General features: G+C 48.5%; 1 protein-coding gene across 3 annotated transcripts; it reads right to left on the reverse strand.

The window, feature by feature from the left end:
* Positions 1-76: 76 nt before the first annotated feature.
* On the reverse strand, positions 77-6,244 carry LOC109736689 (serine/arginine-rich splicing factor RS2Z33). Of its 3 annotated transcripts, none has more exons than XM_020295894.4 (7): positions 6,112-6,244; positions 4,803-4,999; positions 3,845-3,884; positions 3,623-3,718; positions 1,323-1,519; positions 1,172-1,237; positions 77-572 (listed from the first exon to the last, which is right to left on the reverse strand). In XM_020295894.4, the coding sequence occupies exons 2-7, from the start codon at positions 4,991-4,993 to the stop codon at positions 314-316; spliced, it is 849 nt and encodes a 282-aa protein (XP_020151483.1). In that variant the 5' UTR covers positions 4,994-4,999; positions 6,112-6,244; the 3' UTR covers positions 77-313. The 3 variants fall into 3 exon arrangements, with proteins under 3 accessions (XP_020151483.1, XP_020151482.1, XP_040255794.1); XM_020295893.4 differs by having other exon boundaries at positions 6,108-6,241; XM_040399860.3 differs by having other exon boundaries at positions 3,845-4,096; positions 6,108-6,200.
* Between the last annotated feature and the right edge of the window lie 19,766 nt (positions 6,245-26,010).

Genomic DNA, 26,010 nt, shown 5'->3' on the forward strand with positions numbered 1-26,010 from the left:
TAGTTTACGATTAAGGGGCAACAATTATTTAGCTAGTGACGTCTGGACAACACTGATCATGCTAGCCAAGTCCAGATAATCGCAACTGCAAAAAGACTTTTTCAGGTTCAGACAAGGCGGCATAACACACGTCAACATTTGTCAAACATGAAAAATTCACGACTCAGACAGGTTTGACAGGTTTAGACGGGGAGGCATAACGCGATCCGATGTTCGACAAACATACTAACATAGTGTACCAACATAAGAGTTCGGCCCAAGAGACGATGCAACAATATTAATTCAAGTTGAGGGTGGTGCGCAGCGTTCACCATCACTCCCAGGGGCTAGGGCTCATTCTGTTGGTGGCTGGGCGGCTATCGCGGGCGGGACTCAGGCTGTTGCCTCTCACACCGTTATGTGAACCATTGACTTCAGCTTGCTCCCTTGGTGGGTGGCTCTTGCCATTTGGTGCTGGGCTGCGGTTCAAACCGGAAGGTGAAGCACTCCTCCTAGGGCTGTAACTAGAGCTTCTTGGTCGCCTTTCCTCGTGGCCAACAGCACGATCATCCCTCCTCGGATAAGGCGATCGGCTGTTAATAAGAAAATCACAGCATTGATGATTAATGATACTGCTAGGAAAGCAACTCAGCAGAGAAGAATGTAAAACAACAGGCACATGTTATACAAAGTTAACGAGAGTGCTCTTTGAACTATGCCACCACAATATTCACTTAATTTCCATACATATCAATAGCATCCATCAAATTATGGCACTCACTCACCAGATACCTGCTCTCTACAGACTCAACAATATTCATTTAATTTCCATACATATCTTCAGCATCCATCAAAATATGGCACAAACTTATCACCAGATACCTGCTCTCTACAGACTCACTGATCACATATCAACATATAGCAGTGGCAGGCATGAATAGATATATATGACTATCAAAGGTAAGAGATTACTACTACATGGCTGAAAGGTAAACCTATTGCATTTGACCAAATCTATAGTAGGGTAACTCTCATAATAGTATGTTTATTTATTTACAAGATCCAATCATCACAATGCTAACAAGATATACTAGTATACCCAGACATATTCGTCCTTGGCATAACCACATATAGTTAAGCACTGGACGATTGCACAAACATCAGTCATCATGGCAAAAAAATTGGTTCATACCTGTAACTCCTGCTTAGGCTCCTTTCGCGATGAGGTGGTGGGGAGCGTGAGTAGCTTCTTCCCCGCCTGCATTTGCAAAAGCTAAAAATCAAATGTGCAGTAATAAAAGGTAACATCACAAGGAAGCTCATTAAAGGATGCAAGGAAATACTTGAGATTCTTAGGACTGTTTTGGCAGTTTTTTTCTATATGGCCCTTTTCTCCACAGCGATAGCACTTATTTTTCCAGTCGCCAGCATTGCAGTCACGAGCCCAGTGCCCATCAATCCCACAGTTAAAGCAGCGGCCAGAACCAGGAGGGGGTCCTCTGCCCAAGTACTCGCGGGAACCTCCTGGGCCACGCGGGATCTAGAAAAGCAACACAGGCTTATCAACTGAAGTCGAGGACAGCAACATTAAGAATACAGCAACTGTGCAACAAGTAATCAAACATCATTATCCACCGCAATTAGAAAATCAGAGTCATGTAGCTGCAAAAATGCATATCTATACCTATACCTATTTTTTTATTTTTTTTTACTAATAAAGGGAATAGATATTCTTGGTCCGTCATGTGTATTTTGCAGAAAAATCCCTGATGTTTCTAAGTATCAATCCGCAGTCCATTAGTAACAACAACAACAACAACAACAACAACAACAACAAAGCCTTTAGTCCCAAACAAGTTGGGGTAGGCTAGAGGTGAAACCCATAAGATCTCGCAACCAACTCATGGCTCTGGCACATGGATAGCAAGCTTCCAACCCTGTCCATAGCAGTCCATTAGTAATAAGTCGACAAAAAACGGTTCGGCCTTTTTTTTCTCACGCACATGGGCCCACCCACTTGGGCGGTCAGTAAATCCGGCAAAAAAGTTGCAGATACGAGGGATCCAACTCACTACCTGCCATCAAGTTTCCTTACGTCGATCCAACTGACCTAACTCATATTTGTGAAAACAAAAGACGTTTTGTATTTATTATATAGTACCAATCGCTCCTTTGAACACAACATCACCAATTTATAAATGTCTGCGATCTGAAATCAATAAGTGCCTCGAGATTAATAAAGAGCGGGCCGGTGCATCCGGAATTAATGGAGAGAGACCCAAGATTCATGGAGGAATTAGTGGGTGGAAATGATCCGATTAAAACAGCTGATGCACAATGCCACGCCGCTCCTGTTGGCCAACTAGAATTAATTAACCGGAGAGGGGGAGGTCGCTTGGCCAATTAAAATTAATTAATAGGAGAGGGAGAGGGATCCATTGAACATGCATGAATATAACCGCTTGATTAAATCAAGGAATTAATTCGTGGGAGAGAGGATTCGTGAGACATGCAACAAAGCCTTTAGTCCCAAACAAGTTGGGGTAGGCTAGAGGTGAAACCCATAAGATCTCGCGACCAACTCATGGCTCTGGCACATGGATAGCAAAGCTTCCACGCACCCGTCCATAGCGACCAACTCATGGCTCTGGCATAAGAATTCGTGAGACATGACCCAATTAAATTGGTGATTCGTGGCATGATGCAGGTGTTTTTTGCATATTATAAAACATATATAATTTCCCGCAAAAAAAGACCACACATATAATACCTATAGACTCAGTTATTTTTGACAAAAAATTGGGGTGCATCAGGTCCCGCTCCATCATGTTGGACGTCAAGGAAACCCTGGTGCGGGAGCTAGAGACGGACACCTGTTTCAACTACGGCCGGGGGTCCGCCCATTCGCGCTGACACCATTGAGATAGAGGTCAGCATCATGGATGGCTACGTACGGCTTATCCACCGCCATGAACCCCAACTTGCTCGCTCTGTCAATCTCATAACTTGTGTCGAGATCTTATTTGCGCTCGCAAAGGTTCCGTGTTTTGCGTGGAAATTGGAATATCATTAACTGGTCACAATACGACAAGAGTTTTGTGTAACTTTCCTAATTTTCAAAGGAACATTCAAAAATTCATAGCCTACCTACTGCAGTCTTACCGTGGGTAGCACATTTTTTACTGCAACGAATCTTAACAAGGTTCATCATCCAGTCTCCTTCCATAAGGGCCTTGACTTCCTTCTTTAATTAACAGTTTCATTGATCTTATATGTATTACTTAATTATCTGTTGAGCTGTTTAACTACATTGTGTTCTGCTCCATGATAATCGGTGTTTGCTCCGGACGATGCATGCATCAAGTTTAAATGAGACTGGGGCCGCCCACCATCGTTGAATAGTTTGATAACTTGGCCACCATTGGTGACGGTAGTGAAGATTAGAAGTGACAACATGGATGGGCCGCTAGGAGCGTGCAAGCATTTGTTTCTCCAATGAAACGCGCGGGCACAATTTCTAGTAATAAAAGGATTAAACTATGTGCATAGAGGAGAATTTTCAGTCCATCAAAGGCTCATTTGTAGATGGCATCAGGGTGAAGTTTACAGTAGCAACGAACATTCATAAACAACAAAAGCTTACCCCTCTTGCAAACTCAACAATGATGCGGCTCCCATCAATCTCTTGGCCGTCAAGCTCATACCTTGCATCATCTGCATCCCGGGGATCGCTAAACTCCTGCAACATGATCCAGAAAAACAAAAATAGGGATGGGCTTAACATGAAAATCTAACAAAGTAGACAATTAGCTGCGCATATTCCAGGAATAGAACATGGAAATCACGGGTGTAAGAGGTTACTTACAACGAAGCCATAATCATACTTCAGCTCCACACATCGTATTCTGTACAAATGGTTGACAAAAACAGGAACACCATCAAGATGGTATGAAAAATGCATCACCAGCCATCACACAAAGTAAACATCTACTCGTAGAATAGGCAACAGAATATTTCCAAAGAATCGCCAAAATCTTCTGTAACTTTGGAGCAACACACCAATTTCCACCAAAGGCACCCTCACAGCATTGACACCAAGGTAATAGCCCCTCAATACCTTCAACAACATTATTCAAGTCAAAGCTGGAAAGGTTTATCTGACATGCGATGGCAAATTGGCAACACCCAGTAGCACTATGTAAATGGTCGAAATCAACAGATTATGCCGCAACAGAAGGAAACTTAAACTTCCGAAGCTTGCTAGTTGCTAGTCTCTACTAACAGGTAAGCCAATAAACAGCTAAACAATTACAAGTAAATAGCTAAAAATGACACCTCTACCGAAAGTAACCTAGCAGAGCCTATTGATATAGCTGGATTAAAATTACATTATCAGTGATGCAGTAGTAGTCTTGACTCTAGGCTACATCAATGCCGAGGAACCTAAATTGACCCATACAACAACAACAACAGCAACAAAGCCTTAGTCCCAAACAAGCTGGGGTAGGCTAGAGGTGAAACCCATAAGATCTCGCAACTCTTTTGGGTTTCATCTCCATAAGAGTGGCTGAGTTTTGACATTGGCTCGCCAAGCCTATCACAACCCTTCTCCTTTACCCGGGCCGTGGACCAGGTGTGTTGTTGAGACAACATAGGCGGAGTTCTAAATTGACCCATGATCTAGGGAAATATGCCTTTGCCTAAGAAGTATGCACAAATTAGAGCAAGCCAGGTGCAGCAAGTAGATGGTTCCCAAATTGCATGCAAACACTTGTTAAATCAAGTGGTGCACAAAAGGCGTAAACCAGATCCAATTTCCTCACCTCCCATATCTGCCGAAAAGGTACTCAACATCCTTGGTCCGGGTGTGCGTAGAAAGATGGCCCACGTACAACTTGGTGTTGCCACCATATCGGTCATACCGATCATAACGGTCATTATAGCGATCATAACGGTCGTCATAACGATCATAACGGTCATCGTAGCGATCGTAACGGTCATCATACCGAGGCATCTTGAACTGCAAGACAAAATTGACCACGTTAAGGCATGTAGCCAAAATATTGTAGAACAAAGACATGTAAACATGCAAATGCACCTATACACATTTGGTCAATATATCCAGTGATTAACACGAAGGCGCTTCCATAAAATTTCGATACAAACAGCAAGGGAGTCACATTGAAATAAACAATTTCCTATATATCGGGAGGAGGCGGAAGATAATAGATAACACAAAAAGTACTCCGATACTAGAATGTGCTCTCATGCTTTGCAACACCATATTATTAACTCACTGCCAAAAGTTTCTCACGTGAAACAATAGAAGATTGAGCACACATCTCTTTGGGAAAAAAAGGGGATCCAAGTATGCACCAAGACCGGCGTATAGCAGATTAACAGGGGCATGCCTACATATGCAAATGCACCTACGTTTTCATAACATGCTGCACCATCATTACCTGTATACAATAGTCTAACTATTCAGAAATTAAGACGCTTCTATGCAATTTCTATACAGACGGCAGCGGAATTGCCTCAAAATAAGCTAGATTTGCCCTCTATAGGTGAAAGGGGGCTGGAATTTAAAGGAGAACACAGAATTAATTCCCATTGAAGATCAAATTATGCTTCCCAACAGCACAGCAACTCAAATACCGATTTCTTTCTGGCATAGCACGACGAGAATAGCTGAAATCTTTGTTTGAGAGATGAACACTGAGACCACCACCAATCAGACATCACCAAAGCCGTAGCACGCTAAACCCGAGCAAGCGCGAATATTTCCCAAACCTATCAAAATGCTACCAAATGAAAAGGTGGAAGGGCCCCTCTCTAGAATCTTCTAGCGAAGAACAACCTCTTCATCGTTTCGACCATGCATGATCGCGGCAAACCCAAGAACAAGAAAACGCAGCCGAAGGACGCATAGCACGCGAACAGAATCAAGCCGACCACGCGGCACGGGAGAAGAGGAGACGAGATCCGAGAAACGAGCCGCGCGCGCGCGCTCGCGCGGCAATGCGCACGCCCCCGCGAGATTACGCGCTCACCGAGCGGCCGAAGAAACGAACGGGGAATCTCGCGGAAGAGATAATCGAGTCAGAATTACGGTGGCGTCCACCTACCTACCCCGCGGCGCGAGTGGCGGCGGCAGCGGCAGCGGCGTGGCGAGAACCCTAGCCCGGCGAGGCGCCGACAGCGGAGACGGGGACGGCCACGGAGAGAGAGCAATCGGCGGCGGTCGAGGAGCAGTTTATATGATGGCTATCTGGGCTTGGATGAGGCCTGTCCGGGGTCCAGTTGTTGTGGGTTACGGGCCTACAGGGTCAAGGGAGAGTGATGTGACCACAAGTTGCAGTCTCTGCCCTCAAAGAAAAAAAAACGAGTTGCAGTCTAAAAAAATAAAAACTATCACCTTTAGCAAGACTTTCAAGCTTGATCTCATTAAAAAACAGAAAGTTCAATAAATCTAAATAAAACCTAACGGCAATTTTAGGGGAAATTTTATCTGGCGTCCATAAGATATTTGGCATCTGTGAGCGAATGCCCTCCCCATCGTTGCACATATCTCAATGCAGGGCCGACGACCGGTTAAAAGTTTGAAAGTAGTTCGCTATAAGATAAAAGCCAACGAATGTTCTACTTTTCAAAACACCCTAGGGTACTACATTGGCTAGCATGGGATACCTGGGTTAGAATCCCATGCCCTCCTTTTTTGCCTACTTCTTTTCACACTGATGGAATCTCCTTTTACATGGCAACTTTTTTAGAAAAATTTGATATGGTGGTTTATAAAATTGCAAAATGTGTCACATGGCAATTTAGACATTTTTTTCACAAGTCAAGTTTATTTTTGTACACGGCAGTTTTATTATTAAGAGATGGCATTCATCATTATTAAGAGATGGCATTTCTATTATTTAAGAGACGGTATTTTATTATTAAGAGATGACATTTTATTATTATTATTATTAAATGGCATTTTTATTATTAAGAGACAATACTTTATTGTTAAGAGATGACAGTTTTATTATTAAGAGATATCATTTTTTGATTATTATAAGAGATGGCATTTTTTTTGTATCCACATAAAACATTTTTTCGTCTATAACATCACACTTTTAAAAGTTTACCATGTCAAATTTACTATGTTTTTCTAGATCACACGACCTTTTTTATCATACTCATTATAAATTTATAAATTAGAGTAAGGGTAGTTTTATAAATTAGCATGACATTTTTCATAATTTAGACCAAGGGCAAATTGTTTTTGTATAAGATGGCATTTTTTATCGGATACTACTTTTTTAACATAAATCATGGAAAAATGTTTTTTCATGTTTTTTTGTGTAGAAAAAACTTTTGTAATTGGGTCTGGAGGCCTGGAAGCCGAAGGGGAAGCTAGGGCGGCCTTTCTGGGTTGGTTTCGTTGGTCGATCGGCCAGCCAGGGGAGTGTCCCTGCCTGGTGATCGTCAGCAAGATTTTGGGGGCCATTTTTTTGTAAGGGATAGGAATCACACTATTGATCCTAACCAAGGTTTCGAATTTTGAAACCAGTAAAATTTCGACCACCATCGAAACTATTGAAATAGCTGAAAATTCATAAATTTCAAAATTCATTTCATACAAATCAACAATTTTTTTAATTTGAATTTAAACAATTTAATAAATAGTTATTGTGGCTATAATTTCACATAAACGATTGATCTATCCCAAAGGTCAGTTCATGTATAAATTGTTTCAATTTGCATTTAAACAATTGAATAAATAGCTATTGTGGCTATAAATTCACATAAACGATTGATCTAACCAAAAGGTCAATTCATGCCATCAGTTATGGTAGACCCATGTTCGAATCTTAGCTATGTCGTTTTTTTGATAAAGATTTATACAATGTGCATAAATAGTTTAAATTTGAATGTAAACAATTGACTAAATAGCTATTGTGGCTATAGTTTCACATAAACGATCGATCTATCCCAATGGTCAGTTCCTGACATCTGTTATGGTAGACCCAGGTTTGAATCTTAGCTATGTCGTTTGTTTGAAAAACATTCATACAGCACGCATAAAATTGAAATAAAAGCAAAGAAATACAAAATTGGGTTTCAACCCCTAGACTTGGGTCATGTTGTGTAGAGAGCTGCCGACCACTAGGCTATGTGAAGTAATATGTAGTAATAAGGATTCCACCTTATTTTATAAAAAATGCTAGACTTACGGGAATCCTTCGACGGACGGAAGCTACGGGATTGGCTGGCCTAATCTCATTGATTCTATCCTCATAGGTTTAGCCGTGGGACTAAAATTGTGATAAATCCTAAATCTTCATCTCATCTTCGTAAACACTTTCTGTAGAAACTGCTCGTAACTGTAGCAAAGTTCTTATTTTATACGAACAAAATTAAATGCCGATTTTTCTTGAAACAAAACACGAATATTTCACAAACCATCGAAACCATGAAAAAAGATCCTTGATCCTACTTCCCATCGGACCACTCCTTGTCTCCTACCATGTATTATGCCATTTAAAAGAAAATCATCTCCAATAGCTTCCTGCTTCATCCCATAAAAAACCTACTCCACACTACCGTTTTTATCCCTTGAAAACCCTCGTCCACTCCTTTTTGTGTGTGAACAACCCAGCGCGGGAAGGATTTCTCCCTTTGAGTCCTTCCACGCCACTGTCACTCCACTAGTAGGAAAACAACCTTTGTCCCGGTTCTGAAACCGACACTAAAGGATGGGGACTAAAGGTCCCCTCCTTTAATTCCGGTTCAACACGAACCGGGACCAAAGGCCCACAACGTGGCACGAGCCCACGCCGTGGTCTGGGGGACCTTTAGTCCCGGTTGGTAACATCACCCGGGACTAAAGGATTTTTTTTGATTTTTTTTATTTTTCTCTAATCATCATGTCGGAGGGATTGACCACGGATAGCCTCATTAGCACCCTATAGTACTTCAAGACATCGGGACTAGCTGCGCCCCCTCACACCTTTCGGACGAAAGGCCGATCCCTTGGGCCGACTGGTCCAACGGGTTGGCTGCCAGAAGACGGTGTGCTCCCAACACGCGGCCCCAGAGAGCCGACATCTAGCAGGCGGCTCGGCGCCCCCTCAAAGTTTGCACCCACTTACTGCGACGAGACGAGGCGTGGCTACAGTACAATCTGCCACCCCCGAATCCAGGGTGGAACGTGGCCACAGTGCGGGTGTACCAAGCGGACATCCCTCGCCCGGCGCGGCACTGTTGCCATGCAGCCCATGACATCACCTACGTCAGAGGGAGCCATGCTCCCACGATGGGTGGTCGGTACGGCCCGCAGACGGTGGGTCCTACCTGTCCGTGAGCCACTAGAAGACGGCGAATCCCGAGCAGGCGGCATCGAGAGCAGGCCGACCCTAGCAGGCGGCCCTCCTTCCCCTTGGAGTCTGCGCACCATTAATCTGATGAGATGGGGTGTGGCTACAGTGAGCACCCGCCAGGCGGCGGGACTGTAGCCATGCCCCCCGACAAAGCCTTCGTCATCAAGGGCGAGGCTATAGTATAAAGCAGTCAACTTGGCCCGCAGGCGGCGGGCCCCACCTGTCGACCGAGTTTACGACAGCCGGCGGGACCACCAGGCGGCGGGCCCCAGCAGCCGGCGCCCAGAGACACTGACGACCGGGTCCTACACCCGGCTGGATTATCATTGTACCCCTGGGGGTAGGCCTATATAAACCCCCAGGCTCACCCATGCAAAGGGTTCAGAACCCTAGCACTCACACACACACCCATAGAAGGAGAAGATAGAGCTAGCCTTGCCCTTCTTCCTCCTCTAGCCGAAACAGCTCAAGGAGCACACTTGTAGCTACTCTATTGACGACAGTCATCATGTGGAGACCCCGCAGAGCAGGACTAGGGTTGTTATCTCCACGGAGAGCCCCGAACCTGGGTAAGACTCGTAGGCATTCGAGGTCTCGCTCACTCCCACTTCTAGGACCCGGCGACGTACTCCTGCCCCCATCCATGATAAGCTACCCCCTGGCATATGTCGCTAGATATCCCCGACATTTGGCGCCCACCGTGGGGCTAAGTGCACCATTGGCCGGAAACACGTTCTGGATGGGAACCCTCTTCCTTCCTAGCGAGCGCAGCCAGCCCGGCACGCCTGATAGCGTTTGCGTCGACGCGCTGCGCGGCGTGGAAGCCGCTTGTGCCGCAAGTTGCCTCGCTGATCTCATTGGCGGGATCCGCCTCTCCGACGAGCCCGCGCCTGACGCGGGAGCGGCCAGCTCCAAGAGCTGCCTCGTCGACCTCCTCGGCAAGCTCCACATCGCCAATGAGCCCGCCTCCGACTTGGAGTCCGTTGGCTCCACCGACCCGCCCGTCGAGATGCTCATCGACTCCGACGCGGCGTACACCGATGCCTTCCCTGGAAACGTGGTGATCATCGATGACCCGCTCCCTCCCGCGGTCAACAACGCCAGCGCCAGCACCATCACAGAGGTGCTGGTCACTAGCCATGACGGAGCCTCTAACGGGGCCGGCCAGGACCCACTGCAGGCGGCAATGCGGGGCCTGTCCGTGCTCGTGGTGGCAGACGCCGATGGGGCAACGTTGGAAACATTCCGCGTCTCGCTCCTCGACAGCGCCAACAAGTTGGCGGCCATGAGGCGCCTCACTGAAGCCTACCAGCGCGAGATCGACCGCGCCATGTGTGGCATGCCGGCTGCTGGCGAGCCTAGTCGGGTGGGCAAGATTCGGCAGCGTGGCGCGGCTATCTCCAGCATGCTGGGAGCCGAACGCCTGGTCTATGCCACCCCGATGGAGAACTTGCGTGCGGCGGCAGACGAACTGGACCACCTGGAGGGCGACGAGCATCGCTGCATGACGACGCGCCTCCAGCAGCTCCTCGACACAGCTACCGCGCAGCAGGAAGCTCGCCGCGTGGTGGAACCCGGCGTGCAATCCGAAAACCACCCCCCCCGGCGTGAGCACGGGGCGACCTCCCGGTCCCTGACAGGCGGTGCCCGCGATTGGCAAGATCAAGAGCCAGCTGCTAGCCGCATTCGGCACACACGCATCACGACTGTGCGCGACCAAGACGGCCGCCCACGAGCAGAAGAGCGACGGGACGATCGTTCGCTTCCCCCTCGCAGGGAGAGGCAGGCTTCCCCACCGCCTGTTGAGCATCCGACTCTCGAAGGCCGGCTAGGCCCCCGTGGAGGAGTTGGAGAGAACGACGCCCGCCATCGGATCGACCGACTTGCTCGGTCCCTAGCGGTAGAAGAAGAAGATGCAATCGGCCCGCCCTGTTTCGGCCCCTGCATTCGCGACAAAGCCCTTCCCCAAAGGGTTCTCGCTCCCTCGAGACACTCCCAAGTACAACGGCCCAGTGAAGCCGGAGGACTGGCTGGTCGACTACTCCACAGTCGTCAGCATAGCAAATGGAAACAAGCGCGTTGCCGTGAACTACATTCCGCTCATGCTCCAGGGCACGACCCGGACATGGCTAAACAGCCTCAAGCCCTACAACGTCAACAGCTGGCTGGACTTCGCCGATGTCTTCACCCGCAACTTCACCAGCACCTACAAGCGGCCGCCCAAGCCGCGCCAGCTTTCCATGTGCATCCAAGGCCCGACTGAGTCCACCCGTGACTACCTGACGCGCTGGGCTGAGCTGCGCAACTCTTGCAAAGGTGTGCACGAGGTGCAGGCCATAGAATACTTCACCGCCGGGTGCAGAGAGGGCACCCTGCTCAAACACAAGCTCCTCTGCGACGAGCCGGCCACGCTAGACGAGCTGCTGATCATAGCAGACAAGTACGCCACGTCCGACTCCTCCATGAAGTCAGAGCTCCGGATGGACGCGTCCGGGAAGGTGATCCCCCCAGCTCCTCAGACGCCGGCTGGTGAATCCAGCCAGCGACAGCAGCCGAATGACAACAAAGCACAAGGCCCTGTACCCGGCTTCCACCAGCCGGCAAGTGGCAACAATTGAAGACCAGCAGCCGGAGGGGCAGCCCGGCCCCAAGCATCAGAAGGGCGGCAAGCCTGCTTGGTTGCCCGCCTTTTCCTTTGAGCAAACCCTTGATGCTCCCTGCAAGTTCCACAGCGGCGCGAAGCCGTCCAACCACACCACCTGGAAATGCCACTGGCTCACCCGAATCGCCAAGGGCGAGGGCCTGCCTCCTCCGCCTGCCGGCGCCCCGCCTCCGCCTCCTCAGCAGCCGGCGGCCTGTGCAGCCGGCATGATCCAAGATGAGTTCCCCGAAGCCAACGCCACCTACGTCGTCTTCACCAGTGAAGCCGATGACAAGCACAGCCAGCGTCAGCAACACCGGGAGGTGAATGCCGTCGCCTCAGAAGTCCCAGAGTTCATGCACTGGTCCAAGAGGCCCATCCGCTAGAGCCGTGTTGATCACCCGGCCGTGATGCCCTTGCCGGGTTCCTATGCCTTGGTGTTGGACTCCACCTTCTCAACGGAGAGGCGAGCTTGCCGCTTCTCCCGGATCCTGATAGACGGCGGTAGCATCATCAACATCCTCTACCGCGACACCATGGAGAAGCTGGGCATCAAGGAGAAGCAGCTCCTGCCCAGTCGGACTGTTTTTCATGGCATTGTACCCGGCCTTTCCTGCTCTCCAATCAGCAAGATCAAGATAGACGTCTTGTTCGGCGACAAGGATCACTTCCGCCGCGAGCCAATCTGGTTCGAGGTGGTTGACCTGGACAACCCCTACCACGCGCTTTTGGGCCGGCCTGCGCTGGCCAAGTTCATGGCAGTACCGCACTACGCCTACCTCAAGATGAAGATGACGGGCACCAAGGGCATCATCACCATAGCCGGCGACTACCAGAGGTCCGCTGCATGCGCTGCTGCCAGCAGTCGGCTGGCCGAGTCCCTCATCATCGCTGCAGAGAAACGCCTCCTTGACCAGGTTGTGGCCATGTCCGGCAAGCAGCCGGACATGTCGCCTGACCCCAAGGAGTCAGAGGCCCAGGGCTCCTTCCAGCCGGCCAAAGAAACCAAGAAGATCCCCTTGGACCCAGAGCACCCGGAGAGGCACGCTGTCATAGGGGCCAACCTTGACAGCAAATAGGAATGCGAGCTCATCGATTTCCTCCGTGAGAATCGGGACATCTTTGCATGGTCTCCCAAAGACATTCCAGGTGTTCCGACGGACTTCGCCGAGCACAAGCTGCATGTGAGGCCAGATGCAAAGCCGGTCAAGCAACCCCGCTGCTTCCTGTCAGAAGAGAAGAGAAGAATTGTTGGTGAAGAGATCGCCTGGTTTCTGGCAGCCGGCTTCATCATGGAAATGTTCTACCCAGACTGGCTCGCCAACCCAGTCCTTGTATTGAAGAAGAACAGCAAGTGGCGCATGTGTATTGACTACACTAGCCTCAACAAAGCCTGCCCCAAGGACCCTTTTGCCTTGCCTCAGATAGACCAAGTGATTGACTTCACAGCCAGATGCGAGATGTTGTCTTTTTTGGATGCCTACTCCGGTTACCACCAGATCAAGTTGAACCCGCCCGATCGGCTGAAGACCGCCTTCATCACATCATTCGGAGCCTTCCGCTACCTGACCATGATGTTCGGCTTGAGAAATGTCGACGCCACGTTTCAGCGTTGCTTGCAGAAGTGCCACCTCAAGCAACTCGGCAGAAATGCCCACGTCTATGTAGACGATATTGTGGTGAAGACGGAGAAGCGCGGCACACTTCTAGAGGATCTCAAGGAGACCTTTGACAATCTATGTCGTTTTCAAATCAAGATCAGCCCGGAGAAGTGTGTCTTTGGAGTCCCAGCTGGCCAGCTCCTTGGTTTCCTTGTCTCTGAACGCGTCATCGAGTGCAACCCCGTGAAGATCAAGGCCATTGAGCGGATGCAGAGACCCACCCGGCTGCGGGACGTCCAGAAGTTCACCGGGTGCTTGGCATCTCTCAGCCGGTTCATCAGTCGGCTGGGCGAGAAGGCCCTCCCCCTGTACCAGCTAATGAAGAAAACCACTTGCTTCGAGTGGAATGACAAGGCGGACGAGGCATTCCTCCAGCTCAAGAAGATGCTGACCGCGCCACCTGTCCTAGCCGCTCCAGCTACTAACCCATGCTCCTCTACATCACCGCCACTAGCCGGGTGGTCAGCACCGTGATCGTGGTCGAGTGCCCAGAAGACGGCAAGGCACAGCCGGTCCAGAGGTGCTGTCGGCCTCCAAGCAGAACTATCCAAGCAGAACTACCCCCACTACCAGAAGATGTGCTACGGCGTGTACTTTGCTGCCAAGAAGCTCAAGCAGTACTTCCAGGAGCACTCCATCACGGTTGTCTTCATTGCCCCACTTGCCGAGATCATAGGCAACAGAGACGCGTCAGGCCAGGTGGCGAAATGGGCCATCGAGCTAGCTCCCCACACCATCCTCTACCAGCCCCGCACCGCCATCAAGTCCCAAGCACTGGCCGACTTCCTCGTCGACTGGGCCGGGACCCAGTACCTGCCGCCAGCGCCGGATTCCACCCATTGGCGGATGCACTTTGATGGCTCGAAGATGCGCACCGGTTTGGGAGCCAGCATCATCCTCACCTCTCACAAAGGCGACAAGCTCAAGTACACGTTGCAGATTCACTTTGCCGCCTCCAACAACGTGGCCGAGTACGAGGCGCTCATCCACGGGCTCCGACTGGCCAAGGAAATCGGCATCCGCCGAGTGCTATGCTACGGCGACTCGGACTTGGTAGTCCAGCAGTCGTCCGGCGAATGGGATGCCAAGGATGCAAACATGGCGAGCTATCGCTTCCTCGTCCAACAGATCAATGGGTACTTCGATGGGTGCGAGTTCATTCACATGCCACGGGCCGACAACGAGGAAGCTGATGCCCTGGCACGGATTGGCTCCACCCGGCAGGCAATACCAGCCGGCGTATCCCTTCAGTGCCTGCGCAAACCGTCCATCAAGCCTTCGCCGGAATCAGAGTCCATCTTCATGTCGGCTGCCCCCGGTGCAGTCGGATCCGGCTCAGGGACTGCAACACTCGCACCCGGCGCGGGGACTTCATAACCCGGCCCGGGAGCTGCAGCAGGTGGCCCGGGGACTGCAGCACTTGCGTCCGGCCTGGGGACTTCAGAACCCGGCCCGGGGGCTGCAGCAGTCGGCCCGGGGACTTCAACGACGCAGCAAGCGGCAGCCGGCTCCAACCCGTCGCCTCCCAACCCAACCGCGCTGGTACCAGTGGCCATGATGACAGTGGTAGAAGCACCATCATGGTCGCATCCCATCCTCAACTTCTTGGTGAGCAGAGAGCTACCAGTCGATGAAATTCTGGCCCGGCAGGTGCAACGCCGGGCAGCAGCATACACAATAGTGAACAGAGAGCTTGTCAGGCGCAGCGTGACTGGCGTCTTCCAGCGCCGCGTAGAGCCGGAGAAGGGCATGGCAATCCTCAGATATATTCACAAAGGCGAATGCAGCCACCACGCGGCCTCCAGATCCCTTGTCGCCAAATCTTTCCGTCATGGATTCTTCTGGCCGACTGCTTTGGACGATGCCAAGGAATTGGTCAAGAAGTGCAAAGGATGCCAATGCTTCGGCTCCAAGCAGCACCTGCCAGCTTCTGCACTCAAGACCATCCCTCTCACTTGGCCGTTTGCCGTCTGGGGGCTGGACATGGTGGGCCCATTCAAAACAGCACGCAGCGGCATGACCCATCTGCTGGTCGTCGTGGACAAATTCACCAAGTGGATTGAAGCGAAGCCAATCAAGAAGCTGAATGGGCTGATTGTTGTGACCTTCATCGCAGATATCACCGTCCGGTACGGCGTACCGCACAACATCATCACCGACAATGGCACAAACTTCGCCAAAGGCGCTTGGCCCGTTTCTGCGCGACGCAGGGCATCCGACTGGACTTAGCGTCTGTTTCCCATCCGCAGTCAAACAGCCAGGTCGAGCGAGCAAACGGCCTCATCCTGTCCGGCATCAAGCCTTGACTGGTCGAGCCGCTGGAGCGCTCGGCCGGCTGCTGGATCGAAGAGCTGCCAGCCGTCCTTTAGAGTCTCCGAACTACGCCAAACAAAGCAACCAACTTCACTCCCTTCTTCCTCGTGTACAGGGCCGAGGCCGTCATCCCAACTGACATCGAGTTTGACTCGCCTCGTGTCACCATGTACACAGAGGCGGAAGCGTGAGAAGACGGCGTCGACCTGCTGGAGGAGGCCCGGCTGCTCGCACTCAGCCGGTCCGACATCTACCAGCAGGGCCTGCGCCACTACCACAGCCGGAAGGTTAAGCCACGATCCTTCCGCGAGGGGGGCCTTGTGCTCCGGCTGATCCAGCGAATAGCCGGCCAACACAAGCTCTCGGCTCCTTGGGAGGGGCCTTTCATCATCAGCAAAGCCATGGGCAATGACTCCTACTACCTCATCGACGCACAGAAGCCCAGGGCACGCAAGAGGGACGATACCAGCAAGGAAACAGAGCGCCCATGGAACGCGAATCTTCTCCGTCGATTTTACAGTTGATGCATTGTATGTACCACGCTACCTTTTGTATTATGCAAAGACAATGGGCCCCTCGGGGAGCACTCGGGGGCTACCCTTTTTATCTATATGATAAGATTTCGCCTATGAATGTATTATTTCATTCTTTTGCCCTGCATCGGGTCCGGTTAGCCGGCCCGGGGGCTTGCCGCCTTGACCTAAGCTGGTACCACCTGCAGTCAGACAAGTAGTGTGCCGACATCTAAGCCCTCTCTTGCCGTAAGCCGCAGTTCGTAGAGCGACTATCCGGCTGGCAAGAGCTAAAGGCAGGAAAGGATGTCCACATGAAAAATGACTAAGGAAGAACGCCAGCATAGGGAAAGCTGGCTCCTCGCCTTACCCGTCCGGCTGCTGCGCAGCTGCTTCTCTTGAGCACTGCGTTGGTTTTCCCTTGAAGAGGAAAGGGTGATGCAGCAAAGTAGCGTAAGTATTTCCCTCAGTTTTTGAGAACCAAGGTATCAATCCAGTAGGAGGTTACACACAAGTCGCCTTATACCTGCACAAACAAATAAGAACCTTGCAACCAACGCTATAAAGGGGTTGTCAATCCCTTCACGCCACTTGCAAAAGTGAGATCTGATAGAGATAAAAAGATAAATATTTTTGGTATTTTTATGATATAGATTGAAAGTAAAGATTGCAAAATAAAAATAGATTGGAAACTTATATGATGGAAAATAGACCCGGGGGCCATAGGTTTCACTAGTGGCTTCTCTCAAGATAGCATAAGTATTACGGTGGGTGAACAAATTACTGTTGAGCAATTGATAGAAAAGTGCATAATTATGAGAATGTCTAGGCATGATCATGTATATAGGCATCACGTCCGTGACAAGTAGACCGAAACGATTCTGCATCTACTACTATTACTCCACACATCGACCGCTATCCAGCATGCATCTAGAGTATTAAGTTCATAAGAACGGAGTAACGCATTAGGCAAGATGACATGATGTAGAGGGATAAACTCAAGCAATATGATATAAACACCATCTTTTTTATCCTCGATGGCAACAATACAATACGTGCCTTGCTGCCCCTGCTATCACTGGGAAAGGACACCGCAAGATTGAACCCAAAGCTAAGCACTTCTCCCATTGCAAAAAAGATCAATTTAGTAGGACAAACCAAACTGATATTCGAAGAGACTTGCAAAGATAACCAATCATACATAAAAGAATTCAGAGAAGATTCAAATATTGTTCATAGATAATCTTGATCATAAACCCATAATTCATCGGATCTCGACAAACACACCGCAAAAAGAGTTACATCGAATAGATCTCCAAGAGAACCGAGGAGAACTTTGTATTGAGATCCAAAGAGAGAGAAGAAGCCATCTAGCTAATAACTATGGACCCGAAGGTCTGTGGTAAACTACTCACACATCATTGGAGAGGCTATGGTGTTGATGTAGAAGCCCTTCGTGATTGATTCCCCCTCTGGCGGAGCGCCAAAAAAGGCCCCAAGATGGGATCTCACGGGTACAGAAGGTTGCGGCGGTGGAAATAGGGTTTCATGGTGCTCCTGGATGTTTTCGGGGTATATGGGTATATATAGGAGGAAGAAGTAGGTCGGTGGAGCTGCGAGGGGCCCACGAGGGTGGGGGCGCGCCTAGGGGGGCAGGCACGCCTCCCTGCCTTGTGGCCTCCTCGATTCTTTCTTGACGTCCACTCCAAGTCCTCTGGATCACGTTTGTTACAAAAATAACTCTCCCAAAGGTTTCATTCCGTTTGGACTCTGTTTGATATTCCTTTTCTGTGAAACACTGAAATGGGCAAAAAAATAGCAATTTGCACTGGACCTTCGGTTAATAGGTTAGTCCCAAAAATAATATAAAAGTGCTTAGTAAAGCCCATTAAACATCCAAAACAGATAATATAATAGCATGGAACAATCAAAAATTATAGATACGTTGGAGACGTATCAAGCATCCCCAAGCTTAATTCCTGCTCGTCCTCGAGTAGGTAAATGATAAAAACAGAATTTTTTATGTGGAATGCTACCTAGCATATTTCTCAATGTATTTTCCTTTATTGTGGCATGAATGTTCAGATCTGAAAGATTCAAGACAAAAGTTTAATATCGACATGAAAATAATATTACTTCAAGCATACTAACAAAGCAATAATGTCTTCTCAAAATAACATGGCCAAAGAAAGTTATCCCTACTAAATCATATAGTCTGGCTATGCTCTATCCTCATCACGCAAAGTATTTAATCATGCACAACCCCGATGACAAGCCAAGCAATTGTTTCATACTTTTGATGTTCTCAAACTTTTTCAATCTTCACGCAATACATGAGCGTGATCCATGGACATAGCATTATATGTGGAATAGAATGGTGGTTGTGGAGAAGACAAAAAGGAGAAGATAGTCTCACATCAACTAGGCGTATCAACGGGCTATGGAGATGCCCATCAATAGATATCAATGTGAGTGAGTAGGGATTGCCATGCAATGGATGCACTAGAGCTATAAGTGTATGAAAGCTCAACAAAAGAAACTAAGTGGGTGTGCATCCAACTCGCTTGCTCACGAAGACCTAGGTCATTTTGAGGAAGCCCATCATTGGAATATACAAGCCAAGTTCTATAATGTAAAATTCCCACTAGTATATGAAAGTGACAACATAGGAGACTCTCTATCATGAAGATCATGGTGCTACTTTGAATAACAAGTGTGGTAAAAGGATAGTAACATTGTCCCTTCTCTCTTTTTCTCTCATTTTGTTTTTTTATTTGGGCCTTTTTCTCTTTTTTTTATGGCCTCTTTTTTTTCGTCCGGAGTCTCATCCCGACTTGTGGGGGAATCATAGTCTCCATCATCCTTTCCTCACTTGGGACAATACTCTAATAATGATGATCATCACACTTTTATTAACTTACAACTCAAAAATTACAACTCAATACTTAGAACAAAATATGACTCTATGTGAATGCCTCCGGTGGTGTACCGGGATATGCAATGAATCAAGAGTGACATGTATGAAAGAATTATAAAGGTGGCTTTGCCACAAATACGATGTCAACTACATGATCATGCAAAGCAATATGACAATGATGAAGCGTGTCATAATAAACGGAACGGTGGTAAGTTGCATGGCAATATATCTCGGAATGGCTACGGAAATGCCATAATAGGTAGGTATGGTGGCTGTTTTGAGGAAGGTATATGGTGGGTGTATGATACCGACGAAAAGTGCGCGGTAATAGAGAGGCTAGCAATGGTGGAAGGGTGAGAGTTCGTATAATCCATGGACCCAACATTAGTCATAAAGAACTCACATACTTATTGCAAAAATCTATTAGTTATCGAAACGAAGTACTACGCGCATGCTCCTAGGGGGATAGATTGGTAGGAAAAGACCATCGCTCGTCCCCGACCGCCACTCATAAGGAAGACAATCAATAAATAAATCATGCTCCGACTTCATCAAATAACGGTTCACCATACGTGCATGCTACGGGAATCTCAAACTTTAGAACAAGTATTTCTCAAATTCACAACTACTCAACTAGCATGACTCTAATATCACCATCTTCATATCTCAAAACAATTATCAAGTATCAAACTTCTCATAGTATTCAATGCACTTTATATGATAGTTTTTATTATACCCATCTTGGATGTTCATCATATTAGGACTAATTTTATAGCCAAAGCAAACTACCATGCTGTTCTAAAAGACTCTCAAAATAATATAAGTGAATCATGAGAGATCAATAATTTCTATAAAATAAAACTACCACCGTGCTCTAAAAGATATAAGTGAAGCACTAGAGCAAATTTATCTAGCTCAGAAGATATAAGTGAAGCACATAGAGTATTCTAATAAATTCCGATTCATGTGTGTCTCTCCCAAAAGGTGTGTACAGAAAGGATGATTGTGGTAAACTAAAAAGCAAAGACACAAATCATACAAGACGCTCCAAGCAAAACACATATCATGTGGTGAATAAAAATATAGCCTCAAGTAAAGTTACCGATAGACGAAGACGAAAGAGGGGATGCCTTCCGGGGCATCCCCAAGCTTAGGCTTTTGGTTGTCCTTGAATTTTACCTTGGGGTTCCTTGGGCATCCCCAAGCTTAGGCTCTTGCCACTCCTCATTCCATAATCCATCAAATCTTTACCCAAAACTTGAAAACTTCACAACACAAAACTTAATAGAAAATCTTATGAGCTCCGTTAGCGAAAGAAAACAAACCACCACTTCATGGTACTATAGTCATAGATTCATCAAAATAAGCAAACAACACACGAAAAACAGAATCTGTCAAAAACGGAACAGTCTGTAGTAATCTGTATCAAACGTATACTTATGGAACTCCAAAAATTCTGAAATAAATTGCTGGACGTGAGGAATTTGTCTATTAATCATCTTCAAAAATAATCAACTAAATAGCAATCTCCAGTAAAAAGTTGTAGCTAATCTCGTGAGCGCTAAAGTTTCTGTTTTTTACAGCAAGATAAAAAAGACTTCACCCAAGTCTTCCCAAAGGTTCTACTTGGCACAAACACTAATAAAAACGTAAAACCACATCTAAACAGAAGATAGATGAATTATTTATTACTAAACAGAACCAAAAATCAAGAAACAAAAATAAAATTGGGTTGCCTCCCAACAAGCGCTATCGTTTAACGCCCCTAGCTAGGCATAAAGGCAAGAATAGATCTAGGTATTGCCATAATAATGGTAAGGTAAATCACGAAAACTCATCTCATATTCCCTACGTTCAGCAGCAAGTTTTCTTTGTGGCAAGCAAAAGTAATCAAAAGGGATAAATTTAATGGGACAAAAGTCCCCAAGATCAAGCTCGGGAGGTATGGGTTCCTCCTTCGGCCCCTTATATTGCACAACCAATTCATCATGAGCCTTTGTTCAAGAGAAAAACCTAACCCGTTGTTATGAATAGCAAAATCATCATTGAGTTCAGAAATTCTATCAACTATTACATCGGTAGGAACTTTCTTTCTAAGGTTTTCATTGTAAGCAACATGATCTAAAGATCGCAAACGCATTAAGTCTTCTTGATTAAAAAGGATAGCCTCTATGGGAGGACGACCAGCGTCCACCCTATAATGCGCAAAAATTTCAGTGGCCTCTTTCATTATAAATCTAAACTCATGTGCCAAAAAGATAGTAGCCGCTCGCTTAACAGAAGAATGCTCGATATTGGAAAACTCTAGAAAAATCCTTTGTATGCATGGATGCATATGGATAAATTGTCTTTCAAGTTCAACTACGAGCAAGGATACAGCATCCGCAAGACTACTAGTTCTATGAAGAATAGACCCACCCATAGAGGGCAGGGCACCGGCACAAGTAAATAAATCTTGAATAACTCCTTTTCCAATAATATTATCGCTACCAATCCAAAACTTTTTAGTGTGTAAAATAGTAGGATCTTCAAGAGGATCATCAAAAACATCAAAGTTTTCCATATTATTATCCTTATCAACGATAACCTCCCCAGTTTCAGACATGACGGCAACATAGAGAACGAACACACAAGAAGCAAGCGAAAAGAGACGAACGGAAAAAAGAGGGCGAATAAAACGACAAGGGTGAAGTGGGGGAGAGGAAAACGAGAGGCAAGTGGCAAATAATGTAATGCGAGGGATAAGAGTTGTGATGGGTACTTGGTATGTCTTCACTTGACTTGGCAACTGCGCCAGAGATGGCTAGATGCTGGGAGATCAAATCTTGACTTGACTTGGCGTAAGCCTCCCCGGCAACGGCGCTAGAAATCCTTCTTGCTTCTCTTGAGCACTGCATTGGTTTTCCCTGTAAGAGGAAAGGGTGATGCAGCAAAGTAGCGTAAGTATTTCCCTCAGTTTTTGAGAACCAAGGTATCAATCCAGTAGGAGGTTACACACAAGTCGCCTTATACCTGCACAAACAAATAAGAACCTTGCAACCAACGCAATAGAGGGGTTGTCAATCCCTTCACGACCACTTGCAAAAGTGAGATCTGATAGAGATAAAAAGATAAATATTTTTGGTATTTTTATGATATAGATTGAAAGTAAAGATTGCAAAATAAAAATAGATTGGAAACTTATATGATGGAAAATAGACCCGGGGGCCATAGGCTTCACTAGTGGCTTCTCTCAAGATAGCATAAGTATTACGGTGGGTGAACAAATTACTGTCGAGCAATTGATAGAAAAGTGCATAATTATGAGAATATCTAGGCATGATCATGTATATAGGCATCACGTCCGCGACAAGTAGACCGAAACGATTCTGCATCTACTACTATTACTCCACACATCGACCGCTATCCAGCATGCATCTAGAGTATTAAGTTCATAAGAACGGAGTAACGCATTAGGCAAGATGACATGATGTAGAGGAATAAACTCAAGCAATATGATATAAACCCCATCTTTTTATCCTCGATGGCAACAATACAATACGTGCCTTGCTGCCCCTGCTGTCACTGGGAAAGGACACCACAAGATTGAACCCAAAGCTAAGCACTTCTCCCATTGCAAGAAAGATCAATCTAGTAGGCCAAACCAAACTGATAATTCGAAGAGACTTGCAAAGATAACCAATCATACATAAAAGAATTCAGAGAAGATTCAAATATTGTTCATAGATAATCTTGATCATAAACCCACAATTCATTGGATCTCGACGGGTACATCGAATAGATCTCCAAGAGAATCGAGGAGAACTTTGTATTGAGATCCAAAGAGAGAGAAGAAAGCATCTAGCTAATAACTATGGACCCGAAGGTCTGTGGTAAACTACTCACACATCATCGGAGAGGCTATGGTGTTGATGTAGAAGCCCTCCGTGATCGATTCCCCCTCCGGCGGAGCGCCGGAAAAGGCCCCAAGATGGGATCTCACGGGTACAGAAGGTTGCGGCGGTGGAAATAGGGTTTCGTGGTGCTCCTGGATGTTTTCGGGGTATATGGGTATATATAGGAGGAAGAAGTAGGTCGGTGGAGTTGCGAGGGGCCCATGAGGGTGGGGGCGCGCCCAGGGGGCAGGCGCGCCTCCCTGCCTCGTGGCCTCCTCGATTCTTTCTTGACGTCCACTCCAAGTCCTCTGGATCACGTTTGTTCCAAAAATAACTCTCCCGAAGGTTTTATTCCGTTTGGACTCCGTTTGATATTCCTTTTTTGTGAAACACTAAAATAGGCAGAAAAACAGCAATTTGCACTGGGCCTTCAGTTAATAGGTTAGTCCCAAAAATAATATAAAAGTGCTTAGTAAAGCCCATTAAACATCCAAAGCAGATAATATAATAGCATGGAACAATAAAAAATTATAGATACATTGGAGATGTATCAGTAGCCGGCCGGCCGGCTTCTCGCTTGACTAGCTACATTCTGGACGACCGAAGTACTTGTCTATCCTAAACAGCCAAGTCCCTGACCCAGCCACAGACTGTAGAGCGGCTGTCCGGCTGGCAGGGCGACAGTTAAAGGAAGGCGGCAAATGAAAAAGCCAAAAAAAGCAAAACCAAGCCAGAACCCGGCAAGAGCGCAAGCTTGTGCGAGAATAAAGTTATTTACATAGCAAAAGGCCCATGGCCAGTATTCCATGGAGTTTGAATTACACCCCTAGCGGGTGGAACTGCGCAAATTTAACTTGTCATTCTAAGTACAAAACAGAAAAAGCACAAAAGATAAAATGACCGCGTAGGCCAGGGGCGCTGCAGGCGGAGTGGAAAGGACGGCAGAGGCAGAGGCGCCGGCTTGTGGGGTGTCCGACTGGTGGGTGTCGGCCTGGTCAGCACCGGCGGCGGTCGGCACGGCCTGCAGCGGCTCGCTGGTCGAGGCTTGATCCGGCTGAGGCCGGCTGCTCGCTCCATCATTCGGTGCGTGTCTTCGCCTTCCTCGTCCTCGTCCTCATCCTCCTCGCCCTCGTCGCTGGAGGCGATCTCCTTTGTCGAGTCCTCCCCCTCCTCCGGGTTCAGCCCAACCCAGTTGGGCAGCACCTCAGCGCCGTCGTCGTCCAACTCCGGGACGAAGACGGCGGTGTCGGTGAACTCGGTGATCGCCGCCGCGCACCGCCTCCAGCTCTGGTCCGGCCTCCTGCCTGAAGGTGGCCAGCTGCGCTAGCATCAGATCCGGGTACCAAGCCTTGGCGAATTCCAACACTGTCCTGGCGCTTGCTCGAGCCGCGGCGCCCTTCCAGACCTCGAACCACCCGACTGTTACCTCCAGCCAGTTGGCAGTCCGACTGGGGGTGCAGGGGACCTGAGCGTCCGGCCAGAGAGCGGCCAGCACCTGTGACCCGACACGCTGCAGGTGGCGAAGCAGACGGTAAGCTGGCACCAAGCGTGTCTTGATGGCCAGAAGCTGCTCGCCAAGGTTGCAAGGTGCGTTCGGCGGAATGTCTACGCCCGCCCTCCTCCTGATCGCACCGCGCCTCGGTGGCCTGGCTGACGGTGACAGACTGATCGGGAAGAAATTCTGCACAAGAAGAATATCAAAGAATTAGAAGCCAGAAGCCGGCTCCCGCAGCAGTCGGCGACTGTGCAACAAAAGAAGAAATGACTTACCATCGATCATGTCCTCGATCTCGCCGTAGCAGTTCGACAGGAACTTCCCCCTCTCGGCCCAGTTCGAGCGCTGAGCCTCGTACTCGGCCTTGAGGAGGGCTTCGCTGTCCTTTAGCTTCTGTACCTCCGCCTGGTCCGCCAACTCCTTCGCTAGTCGGTCGCGCTCCTGGGCGGCTTGACTGCACTCCTGCCCCTTGGTGTGAAGTTCGGACTCAACCTCACCTAGGCGCTTCTGCAGACCAGCAGCGGCCTCTGCCAAGACAAGAAAGAGAAAACGTCAGCATCAACCGAAAGCAAGTAGTTGCTGGAAGATCCAGCCCGACTGATCAGCAGTCGGCCCGAATCTCGGGGGCTACACCCAGCGGGTGTGCTGACGCGCCCCCGTGGAAAGATCAGCGATCCGCTTGGCCAGCTCCTGGTGCTGGGAGTTGTAGGCGGCCGCGTGAAGGTTGTGGTAGTCCTGCAACAAAGACAATGGAAGAAAAGACACTTCAGCACTCGGAAGCTCACCTTGGGGTTCCGACCCGCCTGCTTAGTAGCCGGCCCGTAACTCGGGGACTACACCTAGTGGGTGCGCTGACGTGCCCCCACGGAAGATTACAAGAATTAAAAAACAAGAAGCGAATAGCGTACCCGGACGGCCGCCTGCCTTGCCAAAAGCTCCTTCTTGTACTGCAGGAGGGTGGCACCATGGGTGTTGAACTGGGCCAGGATGTTCTGCACTGCCACGTTGAGGACACCCGAGCCAGCCCCGGACGTCCATTCCGGAGAAGCGGCGTTGGTGGCCTCAGTGCCGGGCGGGGACGAGCTCACGGCCCCAACCTCTATCGGACTTGGCACCGAGACCGCCTTCACCGGGCGCTGGCATGCGGGAATGCGGATTGTGGCAATCCGGCCCACCACCAGGTCACCACCAGATGGCGGCACCACCGGCGCTTCGGGCCGACTGCCCTGCGCGCCGGCAGTCAGCG

The sequence above is a fragment of the Aegilops tauschii genome, chromosome 1, assembly GCF_002575655.3.
Source record: "Aegilops tauschii subsp. strangulata cultivar AL8/78 chromosome 1, Aet v6.0, whole genome shotgun sequence".
In the NCBI taxonomy this organism is placed as follows: Eukaryota; Viridiplantae; Streptophyta; class Magnoliopsida; order Poales; family Poaceae; genus Aegilops; species Aegilops tauschii.

Coding starts and splice junctions, on each gene's coding strand:
- LOC109736689 (XM_020295894.4), bottom strand. CDS start 4,993: ATGCCTCGGTATGATGACCGTTACGATCGCTACGATGACCGTTATGAT. Junction 3,885..4,802: donor CTTTTCGGCAGATATGGGAG/GTGAGGAAATTG, acceptor CCATTTGTACAG/AATACGATGTGTGGAGCTGA. Junction 1,520..3,622: donor TTGTTGAGTTTGCAAGAGGG/GTAAGCTTTTGT, acceptor TTGCTTTTCTAG/ATCCCGCGTGGCCCAGGAGG.